Genomic DNA, 16,329 nt, shown 5'->3' on the forward strand with positions numbered 1-16,329 from the left:
GGAGGAAGTGAAAGGTGTCTGTAAGCTGCTTCAGGACTCTTCAGGTAGTGCAAAGCAGGGTATAAAACCCCAACCCAACTCTTCTTCCTCTATTCTGTAATGCCCACTGGCCTTGGGATCCATCTTTAGGAAGAGGCTCCCCACCATGCCCTCACAAGAGTTTGCCAAATGTGATTTTCACTCATCCACATAGCTAATGGGATGGCTTATTGGGAAAGCCTACTGTGGAGTAGTCCTGAAGAGTGCTGGACTACTATTGGAGAGACCCCAGTTCGAATCTCCCCTTGTGCTGCGGAAGCCTGCTGGGTCAGCCACACTCACTCAGCCTGATCTACCTCACAGGGTTGTTGTTGTGAGGGGAGAAAATGAGAGGAGAGGAGAATGAGGCAAGCCGTCTCAGGTTGCCATTGGCTTGAAAGGCAGGGTATAAATGAATTCAGTGGGAAAATTAATTTGGCCAGTTTGGTGTTGCAACTGTATCACTGTAAAAGGTATCCTATGTAGAGAATTTCTCAACCAAAAAGTGTTCCATCTGAGAGCCAGTTTGGTGTAGTGGTCAGGAGTGCGGACTTCTAATCTGGCATTCCAGGTTCGATTCTGCACTCTCCCACATGCAGCCAGCTGGGTGACCTTGGGCTCACCACAGCACTGATAAAACTGTTCTGACCGAGCCGTGATATCAGCGCTCTCTCAGCCTCACCCACCCCACAGGGTGTCTTTTGTGGGGAGAGGAAAGGAAAGGTGACTGTAAGCCGCTTTGAGCCTCCTTCTGGTAGAGAAAAGCAGCATATAAGAACCAACTCTTCTTCTTCTTCAGTAATATCAGGGCTCTCTCAGCCTCACCCACCTTACAGGGTGTCTGTTGTGGGGAGAGGAAAGGGAAGGCGATTGGAAGCCACTTTGAGACTCCTTCAGGTAGACAAAAGCAGCATATAAGAACCAACTCTTCTTCTTCTTCAGTAATATCAGGGCTCTCTCAGCCTCACCCACCTCACAGGGTGTCTGTTGTGGGGAGAGAAAAGGGAAGCCAAATGGAAGCCGCTTTGAGACTCCTTCGGGTAGAGAAAAAGAGCATATAAGAACCAATTCTTCTTCTTCTTTTTTTGAGTGGCACCAGACAGTATTACGTAAGGCTCTTCAAACAGCTGACTAAGAGTCAGCACGGTTTTCTCAAGAAAATGTCGTGTCAGGATAACCTTATCTCTTTTTTTGAGAAAGTGACTACCTTGCTGGATCAAGGGAATGCTGTGGACATAGTTTATCTGGATTTCAGTAAAGCTTTTGATAAGGTTCCACGTGATATTCTTGTTGACAGGTTGGTAAAATGCAGTACTGCATTTTGATATTGTTGTGAGGAGGATTGAGAAAGCAAACACACCAGAAGACAGAATTGGGATACAGGATGATCTTGACAGACTGGAAAACTGGGCTAAAATGAATTTTAATAATGATAAATGTAAAGTTCTGCAGTTAGGTACAAAAAAATCAAACTGGAGCATGTTCAGAAGAGAGGTTTGGAGGCCAAGTCGTATGAGGAAAGGTTGAGGGAGGTTGGTCTGTTTAGCCTGGAGAGAAGACGACTAAGAGATTATATGATAACCATCTTCAAACACTTGAAGGGCTGTCATACAGAAGATGGAGCAGAGTTGTTTTCTGCTGTCCCGGACCAGAACCAATGGGATGAAATTAATTCAAAAGAACTTTCGGCTAAATATCCGGAAGAAGTTCCTGACAGTTAGAGCAGTTCCTCAGTGGAACAGGCTTCCTCGGAAGGTGGTGGGTTCTCCTTCTTGGGAAGTTTTTAAGCAGAAGCTAGAGTCATCTGACGGAAATGCTGATTCTGTGAACTTAGGCAGATTGTGAGTGGGTGGGCAGGAAGTGATTGTGTCTGAGCTTGGCTCTTGTGGCCCTTCCTTGCATGCCCAGGGAAATGCTGATTGCCACTTTGGGGTCAGAAGATGATGTTCTTCCAGGTCAGGCTGGCCAGTGATTCCAATTTGGGGAGGGAGGGGGCATCATCTGGGCATGGAACTGGGGTCCCTTCGGGTGGGGTGACAGTTGTTGAGTTTCCTGCCTTCTGCAAGGGGGTTGGACTAGATGACCCTGGAGGATCCTTCCCCCCACTCTGTGCTTCTATGCTTCTATGACTGGGAGGCTAACTTTCCTCAGCGTACCTGGATAAACTTTTTGAGTTGAGCAGGAGGAAGCTTCGCTTACCTTAAAAAATGCAAACCACTTGTAGCTGTTCAACACGACCTCGAAGCCTTGGTTGTAAATGATCGTGAAGGAGCCGCTGTTCCCGTCCTCATCCTCGGCAACATTGAGCTTCTGGAGGTGAACCACTATTTTCTTCTCAACACGCCCTGGAGAAAAGGAGACGGGAAAAGTTAAAGTTCAGAAGAGGAGCCTCAACACTGTGATCCATCTAGGATTGCCGGCTCTGGGTTGGGAAAGACCTGGAGACTTGGGGCAGGGGGGAGTGGGATTTGGAAGAAGAAGAGTTCATTTTTACAAACCTTTTTTCTCTACCCAAAGTGGTCTCAAAATGGGTTATAATCACCTTCCCTTCTTCTCCCTACAACAGACACCCTGTGAGGGAGGGGAGGCCGAGAGAGCCCTGATATTACTGAAGGAGAAGGATGGTTCTTATATGTCGCTTTTCTCTACCCGAAGGAATCTCAAAGTGGGTTACACTCACTTTCCCTTTCTCTCCCCACAGCAGACACTATGAGGTAGATGGGGCTGAGAGAATTGTGACAGGACTGCTTGGTTGGAACAGCACCATCAGGACTGTGACTAGCCGAAGCTCAACCGGCTGGCTGCATGTGTAGGAGCGGGGAATCAAACTCAGTGCTCCAGTTCTGAGGCCGCCACACTGTTAATGCTGCTTCCATCAATTTAAACTCCAAGTTCATCGGAATCTGATCCAGCTTTGATATAGCGGTTAGGAGTGCGGATTTCTAATCTGGCGAGTGGGGTTCGATTCTGCACTCTCCCACATGCAGCCAGCTGGGTGGTCTTGGGCTCGCCACAGCCATGATAGAGCTGTTCTGACTGAGCAGCGATATCAGGGCTCTCTCAGCCTTATCCACCTCCCAAGGTGTCTGTTGTGGGGAGAGGAAAGGGAAGGCGACTGTAAACCACTTTGAGACTCCTTCGGGTAGAAAAAAGTGGCCTATAAGAACCAACTCTTCTTCTTTTTCAGTAATCTCAGGGCTCTCTCAGCCTCTCCTCCCTGACAGGGTGTCTGTTATGGGGAGAGGAAGGGAAGTTGATTGTAAGCCGCTTTGAGACTCCTTCGGGTAGAGAAAAGCGGCATATAAGAACCAACCATTATTATTATGTTCTGCATATGGGTTGAACAGACTGGGTGATCAAATACACCCTTCGTCGGAAGTAGCAGAATAAAATTTGAGCCCAACAGCTGACAAAGTTTTTGAGTGCGTGCACACGAAAGCTCCCATCTTGAATAAAAACTTTTGTTGATCTTAAAGGTGCCCCTGAGCTCCAATTCTGTTCTGGAAATGGTTCTGTTTCTCCACGTTCTGTCCTAATAATCGCTTCTTGTCCAGAGTATAGACTGCGCATCAAAACCATCAAATGCTGTGGCACGCCCATTTCCTTTCAAACCAACCATAGCTTTCTACAATCCAATGACAAGCCTTGTTGCCATCTATGAACCGCAAGCTGGTTTCCTTCTGAAATGCTCTTTTAGACGCCAACGTAAATTTTGTGATATGATCTCTAACGCCTCTCTTTTTTCTGAATAAGTGTGAACACATGGCCTTTCTCAGTCCACTCACTGTTACAGGCCAGATGTGAGGCATTATTGTCTTATCAACCAATTCTAAGTACATGAACCTCATGAACCAACAGTCGTTAGTATTGGGGAAACATGGGTTCAAATCCTCCACTAAGAAGAAACCCACTAGGTCAGAGGTAGTCAACCCGTGGTCCTCCAGATGTCCATGGACTACAATTCCCATGAGCCCCTGCCAGCAAATGCTGGCAGGGGATCATGGGAATTGTAGTCCATGGCCGTCTGGAGGACCACAGGTTGACTACCCCTGTACTAGGTGACCCTGAGTCAGGTTTGGTCCTAGCCAGGTGAACCTCAAGGGGCTCTTTTGAGGACATGAAAGAGGAGAACTAGGTAACCCCCCTGAGTTTCCCAGACAAAGGGTAGGATAAAAATGTTAAAGTTAAAGAGTCAGCATACCAGCTGTTTTTGTTCAAATTTCTATACAGCCAAAAAGAAGAGTTGGTTTTTATGGCCTGTTTTTCACTACCCAAAGAAGTCTCAAAGTGGCTTACAATTGCCTACCCTTCCTTTCCCCACAACTGACACCCTATGAGGTAGGAAGGGGGGATACAGCTCTCAGGGAACCGTAACTGGTCCAAGGTCACCCAGCAGAGTTCATGTGTCTCAAAGCAGCTAACAATTGCCTTTCCTCCCTCCCGCCACAACAGGCACGCTGTGAGGCAGGTAGGGCCGAGAGAGCTCTGAGAGAACTGTGAAATGGCCCAAGGTCACCCAGTAGGACTCATGCCTCAAAGCAGCAGCCAACAATCGCCTTCCCTTCCTTTCTCCACAACAGGCACCTTGTGAGGCAGGTGAGGCTGAGAATGTTCTGAGAGAACTGTGACTGATCCAAAGTCACTCAGAAGACCTCGAGTATCTCCAAGCGGCTTACAATCGCCTTCCTCTCCCCACCATGGATACCCTGTGAGGCAAGTGGGGCTGAGAGAGCTCTCAGAATACTATGACTGGTGGGGCTGGAGAGAGCTCTGGCAGGGCTGCTTGGTTGGAACAGCACTATCAGGACTGTGACTAGCCACAGGGTACCCAGCTGGAAGAGGAATGGGGAATCAAACCTGGCTCTCCAGACCAGAAGTTCCCACTCTTAGCCCTGATACTAAGGCCAGTGGCTGACAACTAAAGTTCTTCATTATTCGCTTCATTATTCGCTTTGTGACTTCAGAATTTTGTTCTAAATCAAGGCAGGCTTCAGAATCACTGCCCCCAAGAAGTGGCACCCCACACTCTCAGCCTAACCTACCGTGCAAGGTTGCTGAATAAATGGAATGGAAGACAGGAGAAGGGCCTGAGCTGTTTTGGGTCGCCGCTGGGACAGAGGGACGTTAAAACAACCCCCTTTTTGTTCTGTCACATTTATAAACCTGTATCCCACATCATTTCTATTTATTTCATTTACACCCCGATGGGGAACCGAACCAGCTTCTATTGTTGAACTTAGGCAGATGGTGAGTGGGTGGGCAGAAGGGGCTGTGTCGGTGCTTGGCTCTTGTGGCCCTTTTCTTGCATGCCCAGGGAAATGCCGATCGCCACTTTGGGGTTGGGAGGCAAATTTCCTCAAGGCCAGACTGGCCAGGGATTCTGTTTGGGGTGGGGGCATCATCTGGGCATGTAATTGGGGTCACTGTGGGAGGGCAGATAGTTGTGAGTTTCCTGCATTCTGCAGGGGGTTGGACTAGATGACCAGGGGGGGTTCCCTTCCGACTTGAGGATTCTAGGATTCCACACCTCCACTATCCTGACCACGATCCTGTGAGGTGGGCTAAACCAAGAGTGGGTTACTGGCCCAAAGCCCTTAATAGCTGGCACCTGTCACACTTGGCGATGTTAAATTTCATTGTCCCACAATAACAAGTCAGCGGCGCATCAAATCTGACGACAGCGTGTTTCTTTAAAGCCTCTTTTTGGATGGCCTAAGAAACCATTAGAAATAGTTCACAATCACCCCACCCACCCTGTTCAGTACTTTTACACAGAAATTCTTAGTAAACTCGTGTGATGGCCTAGAACAGGGAAGGGGGGGGGGGGAAGAAAGGCTACTGTATTTGCTGTTAATTGTGCAATTTTCCGAACTCGTGATTTGGAGGGGGTAAACAGAGGAACCTGCGGTGTATCATCAGAAGGGAAGGAAGAAATCACAGCTTCCTCTTCTTCTGAGAAAATGTTATAGGCACGCCTGTATGCTTTTCTATCAACTCCCCTTCCACCCATACCTCATAGTGTAAGAGTAGTTATGCGCTCCAAACTTGTTAAGTGCGAAGTCGTGTCTGACCGATCAGAACTCCATGGACAGTGATCCTCCAGGCCTTCCTGTCCTCTACCATTCCCCGGAGTCCATTTAATTTCACACCGACTGCTTCAGGGACTCCATCCAGCCACCTCATTCTCTGTCGTCCCCTTCTTCTTTGGCCCTCAATCGCTCCCAGCATTAGGCTCTTCTCCAGGGAGACTTTTATTGGGTGATATGACCGTAGAAGGTCGTTCCGACCCACCCATAGCCAATGATGGCTCTAGAGGGGGTGAGAAGGGACATAGCTATGTTTCCCAACCATATTCTGCACATTTGCGCCACTTCTGAGGTTTCTCGAAGCCTCTGAATTTTTCAGAGGTTTTTCACTAGTAAAAAAGGTAAAAAGTTGGAAAGGGCTGCCTATATAGGAATAGAGATGGGTGGCCAAGTTTGTCTGTAGCAGAAGGGGAAAAAAGTCCAGTGGCATCTGAAAGTTGTACAAAAGTTGTTGTGTGTCCTTTACTGAATCACTGCCCAGGTACCTGAAGAGGTGAGCAGTGACTCACGGAAGTCCATGCACTGCCAAAAAATTTGAAGCCCTAGACCAGGGGTAGTCAAACTGCGGACCTCCAGATGTCCATGGACTACAATTCCCAGGAGCCCCCTGCCAGCATTCGCTGGCAGGGGGCTCCTGGGAATTGTAGTCCATGGACATCTGGAGGGCCGCAGTTTGACTACCCCTGCCCTAGACACACTGATAGGCCAAGAAGGCCCTTCCAAGTAAATACGTTACAATGCAGCAGGAGGCAAGAAAAGACTAAGCTGCCATAAAAATAAAAATTAGATATAAAAAGAAAATAAGAGACAATAAACACCATGAGGTCGATCAGACACAGCACCCCAGCTCTACTGCTTAGTTTAACTGCTCCTTGCAGATCCAGCCTTATGCCACTCCAGCGACCCCAAAGGGAAATTGAAAATAAAACAGGGCCCAGGGCTACTTCACAGGCTAACAGTTTTTATTCCCTAGACTAGACTAGATTCAGGTTGGGAGCCATGTTGGTCTGCACCAGGGGAGCAAAATTCAAGTCCAGGGGCACTTTTAAAGCTTTATTCAAAGGGATAAACTTTCTTGTACAAGCAAACTCCTTCAGATATGGTGACACAGAAGAAAAAGAAGCGTTGTTTTTTATACCCTGCTTTTCACTGCTCTTGGAGGCTGCCAATCGCCCTCCCAGCTCCATGAGAACAGTGCTATCAGGGCTGTAACTAGCCCAAGGTCACCCAGCTGGCTGCATGTGGAGGAGCGGGGAATCAAACCCGACTTGCCAAATTAGAAGCCAGCGCTAGAAGAACCATGTTTGTGTCCAGTGGCACCTTTAAGACCAACAAAGTTTTACTCAAGGTATAAGTTTTCGTGTGCATGCACAAACACACATTTCTTCTGAGAAGTAATATGTGTGCATAAGAAAGGTTCTACCTTGAATACAACTTTTGTCGGTCTTCAAAGGTGCCCCTACATTCAGACTTCGTTCTGCTGCTTCAGACCAACACAGTTACACACCTGAGTGATTGCAGGTACTGGAAACCCCCTCAAACTCAGCAGGGCAGACACTGGAGTAAACCCAACCTCAAATAAAGCATAAAGACTTCCTAGAGTTTTAGAAGAAAAGCATTTTATATACGTAACAGGAAATGGGAGATTGAAGGTGGGGGCAGGTTACTTGGCACAGTGCTTAAGAGCTGCAACCTCTCACCTGGAGAGCCCGGTTTGATTCCCCACTCCTCCTCCCACCCCCCCTGCAGCCAGCTAGGTGACCTTGGGCCAGCCACAGTCCTCTTAGACCAGTTCTCTCAGAGCTTCCTCAGCCCCACCTAAAAGTGTTTGCGAGCTACTTTGGGATTCTTTCAGATAGTAAAAAAAACAAGCAAACAAAAACCCGAGTATACATATATATATTTAAAACCCTCAGCTCTTTTTCTGCTCTTGCAGAGCAGTTCTTGCAAAGCTCTCTCGCCCTCACCCACCTCACCCGGACGCCTGCCGTGCGGGGGGGGGGGGGGGGAGACGGGAAAGCGATTGTAAACCGCTTCGAGACTCCTCCGGGAGGGCAAAGCGGGGTATAACCCCCCTTCCAACTTTTCTGTCTCCTTTGCTACAAACTTCGACGGGGACGGGGAGGGGTCGCCGACTTACCCACTCGCGCGCAGTCGAGGCTGCTGTCGGGGGCGCCGCGGCCGCTGCCCACCTGGAAGAGCCAGGTGCCCTCCAGGTCCTCGAAGGTGCAGTTGGCCGGCGTGTCGGCCGCGGCCTGGCGGAGGCCGAGCAGCAGGAGGGCGGCGCAGGGGAGCGACCAGGAGCGCCATGCCCACCGTGCCATGGCTGCGCGCAAAGCACCGGCCTGGCCCCGGCAGCGAAAGGGAAAGCGGAGCAGCGGCGCCGCCCCCGGAACCCGCCCGGGACGTGACGGCGGCGGGGCGGGAGGCGGGTCGGCTGGCTGGCTGGCCTCCCACGCCCGGCTTTCGGCCCCGACGCTTCCAGGGGGGAGTGAGAGCGGAGTGGCACCGGATTGGGAGGGCTGCGCGCCAGAGGGGCCCCAAGGCTCCAGCAGCCCTTGGCAGGCGGTCCCGAGGGATGGCAGAGGGGGAGCAGGTCAATGGCCCCTTTGAAAACTGGACGGGATGATAGTGTGTCCCTCTAAGAAACCAATAAAACCAGAGCCCAGGGGCACCTTGAAGACCAACACAGATTTATTCAGGGCGTGAGCTTTCGAGTGCAAGATCATAATCTGAGGAAGGGTCTTGGATGCTTTGGGCTGATCCTGCGTTGAGCAGGGGGGTTGGGCTAGATGGCCTTTAGGACCCCTTCCAACTCTGTGATTCTAAGGGTGTTTGCACTCGAAAGCTCACACCCTGAATAAATCTTGGTTGGTCTTAATGGTGCCCCTGGACTCTGATTTTATTGTGCTACTTCGGACCAACACGGCTACTCATTTGACTCTAAGAAACCAGGTCGTGATGTCATGAGGCTCTGGAAATTTTTAAAATCTCGATGGATTTTCCGTGGTAGTTTTGAAGAGCACCGTGCTATCACTTCCATTTCTGAATTACAAAGTTCAAGGGTCAAGGGGGTGGCAGGTGACAGTGGGTGAGCGATAGGGTTGTGGGTGATCTGCTTAGGGTAGTGGGTTGGACTAGATGACCCAGGAGGCCCCTTCCAACTCTGTGATTCTGAATTCCATCTAAACATCTGGAAGAAGTTCCTGCCAGTGAGAACACTTCCTCAGTGGAACAGGCGTTCTCGGGAGGTGGTGGGTCCTCCATCTTTGGAGATTTTTAAACGGAGGCTGGAGAGCCATCTGACAGAGAGGCTGATTCTGGGAAGGTTCAAGGGGGTGGCAGGTGACAGTGGATGAGTGAGAGGGTTGTGAGTGTCCTGCATAGTGTGGGGGGTTGGACTAGATGACCCAGGAGGCCCCTTCAACTCTGATTCTAGGATTCTAAATTCCGTCTAATCATCCAGAAGAAGTTCCTGACATTTAGAGCGGTTTCTCGGTGGAACAGGCTTCCTCAGGAGGTGGTGGGTTCTCCATCTTTGGAGATTTTTAAACAGAGGCTGGAGAGCCATCTGACGGAGAGGCTGATTCTGTGAAAGCTCAAGGGGGTGGCAGGTGACAGTGGATGAGTGATAGGGGGTTGGACTAGATGACCCAGGAGGTCCCTTCCAACCCTGATTCTATGATTCTAGCCCCATCCAGCTGAAGTGGCACAATGGCTTGGCTGCTGTGACTTGTGAAACAAGCCCGCAAATTGGCGTCCTGGGGCACCTTCAAGAGCGACACAGATTTCTTTGACGGAAGCTTTCACGCACACACCCACTTCCTCAGACAGGGCATGCACAAGTAAGCGGCCGCCTCGAAGAAATCTTTGGGGCTCCAATTTGGTTGAGACCAACATGGCTGCCCACTTGATTCTAACAAAGTAATCGTAAGCGAACAGCCTTTGAGTCCAGTGGCACCTTTAAGAGCAACCGGGGTTGAGTCCCCACTCTTCCACATTCAAACCATCCAGGTGACCTTGAGGCAGTCAGTTCTCTCAGAGCTCTCTCAGCCGCCCTTAAGCACCGCACCAAGCCAGGGCCCTTAGCATGGAAGCGATTTGCCACCAAGGGAGACTTAGAATATCTCTGTTTAGGATGATGCTGTTCAGGAATAGTCCTCAGGATCTCCTCAAAAGCAAGATCTATGCTTGCTTTTAGTGGGGCTTGCTTTTAGGGAAGTTTTCTTGGGATTGTAGACTGAGACACATCCTTGATTCTTCTGCCAACAACCCACACTCCCTTCGTGGTGTAGTAGTTAACATTGGCAGCTTCTAATCTGGCGAGTTGGGTTTGATTCCTCGCTTCTCCACATACAGCCAGCTGGATGACCTGGGCTCATCACAGTCCTGATAGTGCTGTTCTCACAGAGCAGAAGCTCTCTCAGCCTCACTTCATTCACAGGATATCTGCTGCAGGGAAGGGAAGTCAACTGTCAGCCGCTTTGAGACTCCTTCAGGTAGAGAAAAGTGGCATATAAGAACCAACCCTTCTTCAGTTATATCAGGGCTCCCTCAGCCTCACCTCCCTCACAGGACGCCTGTTGTGGGGAGAGGAAGGGAAGGCAATTGTCAGCCATTTTGAGACTCCTTCGGGGAGTGAAAAGTGGGGTATAAAATCCAGCTCTTCTTCTTCCTGCACCGCAGATGTGTCTCCCCCTTCCCACGCCCACCAACAGATCTATTTGCATGCATTAGATGGGCTCCAGCCTTTCCGCTTATAAATTTGCTGATTGCTAAGAGCAGCAAAATGGTAATGTTGGTTGAACGCTGATTGGGAATTTAGCCTTTCCAGCTAGAGTAAACCGGCTAAAGCAAAAACATCCCCCCCCCATCTTCCACCCTCGCTGATAATGGGAAAAAAACCCACTATTCCCAAAACTACTCTAGCTCATTTGTACGCAGTGCATGGAAAGAAACTGGAGAGGGGAACAAGTTGCTTACAGCCATTTAGCTGTTCCAGGGTTCTTACTCAAACTCCTTGGAGAACTCATATCCAGCTGATAGTTACCAGTAGAATTCCAGATCCGGTTTAAGGTATTGGTTTTGACCCTCAAGGCCAGGGATAGTCAAACTGTGGCCCTCCAGATGTCCATGGACTACAATTCCCAGGAGCCCCTGCCAGTGAATGCTGGCAGGGGCTCCTGGGAATTGTAGTCCATGGACATCTGGAGGGCCGCAGTTTGACTACCCCTGCTCAAGGCCTTATGCGGTCTCAGCCCCGTGTATCTGAGGGACCGCCTGTCTGCCATGTCCCCCGGAGAGCACTTCGCTCTTCAAATACCAACAGGTTGGTTGTTCCTGACCCGAGGGAGGCCTGCCTGGCCTCGAACAGGGCCAGGGACTTTTTGGGCCTGGCCCCCACCTGGTGGAATCTGCTTCTGGAGGATCTTGGGGGCCCTGAGTTCTAGCTGAGTTCTGCAGGGCCTGCAAGATGGAGTTCTTCCGCCAGGTGTTTGGTTGAGGCCAGGATATGGACGTAAAGATCTTGGGTCCCTCCTCGAAATCCTCCTGCCCCTATGTTGCTAGAAGTTACCAGCTGTGTTGTCCGTTGTATTGCAATCGGGTCTGATCCAGCAGGGCTCTTCTTATGTTCTTATGATATCTCCAGGCCCCACCGGGAGGTTGGAGACTATAATTCCTTCTGAAGCTCTTCTTGTGGGGGTGACTGTGATAAGGTCCTTGCACTTTATCACGATGAATTCTGCAATATTTCTGGCCCTCTGTCTAATATATATTAAAGAAACCCCAAGGATATCATGTGTTCCAAGGATTTCACATTTAATTCAATATGTGAAATCTGCTCGTTTGCTCAGATTATCTTTCCAGCCTGAGTACATTGTGTTAAATAACAAACAATGGCTTTTAGGCACAGGAGATCCCTGCCGGAGGTGGGTGGGGGGAATTGTACGGTGTGACCTCTGAGCAACGTTGCAATTAATGACCAAATGAAGAAGACGAAGAAGAGGAGGAGGAGGTGGTGATGGAGGAGGAGTTGGTTCTTATATGCTACTTTTCTCTACCAGAAGGAGTCTCCAAGCGGCCTTCCCTTTCCTCTCCCCACAACAGACACCCTGTGAGGGAGCTGAGGCTGAGAGAGCCCTGATGTTACTGAAGTAAAAGAGCTGGTTCTTATATCCCGCTTTTCTCTCCCAAAGGAGGCTCAAAGCAGCTTACAATCGCCTTCCCTTTCCTCTCCCCACAAGAGACACCCTGTGAGGGAGGTGAGGCTGAGAGAGCCCTGATATTCCTGCTCGGTCAGAACAGCTTTATCAGTGCCGTGGCGAGCCCAAGGTCACCCAGCTGGCTGCATGTGGGGGAGTGCAGATTCAAACCCGGCACGCCAGATTAGAAGTCCACACTCCTAACCACTACACCAAGCTGGTTAGGAGGATTTTTTAAAAAAAACAAAACCTATAAATTTCATTTCACTGGGCTATACAGCAAGGTTCTTTGCAGGGCAACCCTGTGCATGGTTACTCAGAAGTAGCCCCAAATCAGCTCCAAAGGGCATATGCTCTGGTAAGAGAGATCTTCTGAACGTCCGCCTCTGTTTTCTATTTTCAGCCTTTCTGCTCTCTGCCGGTGCCAACAACCTGTTCGCAAATCGAGCTTTATATAAACGCTACATTTTTAAACTTGTCAATCGCTCCTCATTCCTCTGAAACGTTGTCAGCCCTACCGTACCATTTCGACGTCAGATTTGATAGCTTGGGAAGAGGGAAGGGATGATGGAGAAAGTTACAGCTTCCTCTGTTGTTCAGCTTTAATTACCCACCCTTTTTAGTGGCCCTGAAGAGCTTGATTGATTTTCATATTCTGACATGGATTAAAACATGGGTATATGAGTGTTTGTTTGTTCTTGGATACCTCTACAGCTTGTCTGTTCATTTGCTTTGATTTTTGCCCTCAAATTCTAGCTGACTTTGGCCAAGCCTGGTTTATGTGAGACCCTGGTATTTCCTGATGGCCCGGGAAGGGTTTCCTGAATGGTTGGGGGTTAATTAATCTTGTATAGATTTTAAAAAAATTCATTAGACATTTATCGGGTGATATGACCATATATAGAGCCTCTTGTGGCGCAGAGTGGTAAGGCAGCTGTCTGAAAGCTTTGCCCATGAGGCTGGGAGTTCAATCCCAGCAGCCGGCTCAAGGTTGACTCAGCCTTCCATCCTTCCGAGGTCGGTAAAATGAGTACCCAGCTTGCTGGGGGGTAAAGGGTAATGACTGGGGAAGGCACTGGCAAACCACCCCGTATTGAGTCTGCCATGAAAACGCTGGAGGGCGTCACCCCAAGGGTCAGACATGACTCGGTGCTTGCACAGGGGATACCTTTACCTTACCTTTACCTTTATGACCATATATGGTCATGTTGACTTGCCCTCCCCTCCCAAAATGGTCAGTGATGGGCCTGGAGGGGTGGGAAGGGGAGGGGCCCCAGGTGGGCGTGTCCTCAGCTCTGCTTCCCAACCATATTCTGCACGATTGCACCACTTTTCTCCAGTTTTTTTCCCAGTGCTGTCAGGGACTCATGGGAATTGTAGTTCCTGGACATCTGGAGGGCCAGGGGCTTTGCTTCAATGATAAACGCCCTTAGACACTGAAAACTCTTCTTTAAAAGAAGGGAACCCTGTTCCTTCTCCACTGGCATTTTTCTGCTACACAAAGGATAAGCTTTTGAGGTTTCATAGCTAGAAGGATTCTTTGACTCCCGACTTTCCTACGCGCTTCCTCTCTGCTCTGCGGGTTTATTAGTTTGTATGCTGCGATGGTTGTTTTGCTTTGCTTTGGATTTTAATTGGGACTGTTTATTTTAATTGAACCGCCGTGGGGGTTTTTTCTAAAAGGCTGGGTATCATGGTTATTCTTCTTGTTATTATTTATTAAAATCATTTTGGATCCTGCCCTCCCATCCATAAATGGACCCCCCAGGGCAGGTTACAGCAAATTTAAAACGGATGACAGTAAACGTTACAATTACAATGGGGCACAAAGCCATTGGCCAGCAAGTGGGCCTCAGTCTCGTGATGAAATCATGAAATCAATAATGTTTGGGCCGTCATCATGCAAAACTAGCAGCATTTGATTGTCATGACGGCATGTCTAACCGGGAATGGTGGACACCTTACGGATAGCTAAATCTATACAGTGAAGCCAGTGGCCACAATTTGTTTTAATGAAGTTGATTGATTGATTAAACCAGGGGTAGTCAAACTGCGGCCCTCCAGATGTCCATGGACTACAATTCCCAGGAGCCCATGCCAGCATACGCTGGTAGGGGCTCCTGGGAATTGTAGTCCATGGACATCTGGAGGGCCGCAGTTTGACAACCCCTGGATTAAACAGTGATACTCTGAAGAGTTCTGCAAACTTAGGAGAACCTTTTGATTATATAATCTTCCACCAGGCATTTGGTTGAGACCAGGCAGAAGCAACAATATCTGCAGGGCCCCTGCTCCCTCCCTGAAATCCATCAATGTCCTCTGCTCCTGGACCTGTTTGTACCATTATACTGTTTGTAATGCTGTATTGTTACCACTGTTATAATTACCAGTTAGCAATATTAATGTTATAGTCACATCAAAAATCACAAGATGTCATAGAGAGCCAGTTTGGTGTAGTGGTTAGGAGAGCGGACTTCTAATCTGGCATGCCAGGTTCGATTCTGCACTCCCCCACATGCAACCAGCTGGGTGACCTTGGGCTCGCCACAGCACTGATAAAACTGGTCTGACCGGGCAGTGATATCAGCGCTCTCTCAGCCTCACTTACCCCACAGGGTGTCTGTTGTGGGGAGAGGAAAAGGAAGGCGACTGTAAGTCGCTTTGAGCCTCCTTCGGGTAGGGAAAAGCGGCATATAAGAACCAACTCTTCTTCATAGTGCCATTGTATATGGCACTGGTGAGACCACACCTAGAGTACTGTGTGCAGTTCTGGAGGCCTCACTTCAAGAAGGACATAGATAAAATTGAAAGGGCACAGAGGAGAGCGACAAGGATGATCTGGGGACAAGGGACCAAGCCCTATGAAGATAGGTTGAGGGACTTGGGAATGTTCAGCCTGGAGAAAAGGAGGTTGAGAGGGGACATGATAGCCCTCTTTAAGTATTTGAAAGGTTGTCACTTGGAGGAGGGCAGGATACTGTTTCCATTGGCTGCAGAGGAAAGGATGCGCAGTAATGGGTTGAAACTACAAGTACAACGATATAGGCTAGGTATCAGGAAAAAATTTGTCACAGTCAGAGTAGTTCAGCAGTGGAATAGGCTGCCTAAGAAGGTGGTGAGCTCCCCCTGACTGGCAGTCTTCAAGCAAAGGTTGGATGCACCCTTTTCTTGGATGCTTTAGGATGCTTTGGGCTGATCCTGCGTTGAGCAGGGGGTTGGACTAGATGGCCTGTGTAGCCCCTTCCAACTCTATGATTCTAGGTTTTTTAATGTATGGATTGTTTCTTGTATAGTTTCTTTTTATGTAAATCACCCTGAGCCTTCGGGGAGGGCAGTATATAAATATAATAAATAACAATATGACTTGAAAACCAAAACACATACTAATTTGAGGGTGGCTCCCTTGCAAAATGCTGTGTATACCTGCACACACAAAAAAATCTAATTTCTGAAGTCTAGAGAGGCACATAAATATACCGATCATTCATGAATGTTAGTTAGGCTGACCAGTTTCATGGAGAAGCCTTTGTCAAAAGTAAATATTGCTTCTTTTCCGTATTGTTTGATCAGTAGTACTATAAGAGTAGACTTGGAATATTAATACCATAGAGTCCCCCCTCCAAAGCAGCCCTTTTCTCCAGGGGAACTGATCTCTGTAGCCTGGAGATGAGCTATTATTCCAAGGGATCTCCAAGTCCAACCAGGAGGCTGGAATCCCTACACCGCACTGCTTATTTTAAAAACCTGACTTTATTGTTGTGGGCAATCAGGATATTTTTCATGGAGCTTGTGACCATCTCTTACACGCCAAGGAGATGGCAACAGTTTCAGAGATTCAAATGTCTTATGTCGGTCGCATTACAGGTTGCAGGTGGTGTGTATTCATCAGACTGTCTTCTCTGGCACACAGGTTTCGGAGGCGGGGGCTCCTTTTCAAAAACCTGCCGAACCTGTTTGACCTAAGGAAACAGCAGGATACAAAATAAATAAATAAAAGAGGATGTGTATACTGTACATCTGCA

General features: G+C 48.8%; 1 protein-coding gene across 1 annotated transcript in view; it reads right to left on the bottom strand.

Moving 5' to 3' along the window:
- CTSC (cathepsin C) overlaps positions 1 to 8,488 on the bottom strand; it is a 39,107-nt gene extending 30,619 nt beyond the window's left edge. The window contains exons 1-2 of the mRNA XM_077341409.1: positions 8,245 to 8,488; positions 2,218 to 2,363 (exon numbers count right to left, since the gene is read on the bottom strand). Coding sequence (XP_077197524.1) covers positions 2,218 to 2,363; positions 8,245 to 8,428 — 330 coding nt within the window. The 5' untranslated portion in view covers positions 8,429 to 8,488. The remainder of the gene's footprint in view (positions 1 to 2,217; positions 2,364 to 8,244) is intronic.
- Positions 8,489 to 16,329: the final 7,841 nt, after the last annotated feature.

The sequence above is a fragment of the Paroedura picta genome, chromosome 6 (assembly GCF_049243985.1).
Source record: "Paroedura picta isolate Pp20150507F chromosome 6, Ppicta_v3.0, whole genome shotgun sequence".
Taxonomy (NCBI): domain Eukaryota; kingdom Metazoa; phylum Chordata; class Lepidosauria; order Squamata; family Gekkonidae; genus Paroedura; species Paroedura picta.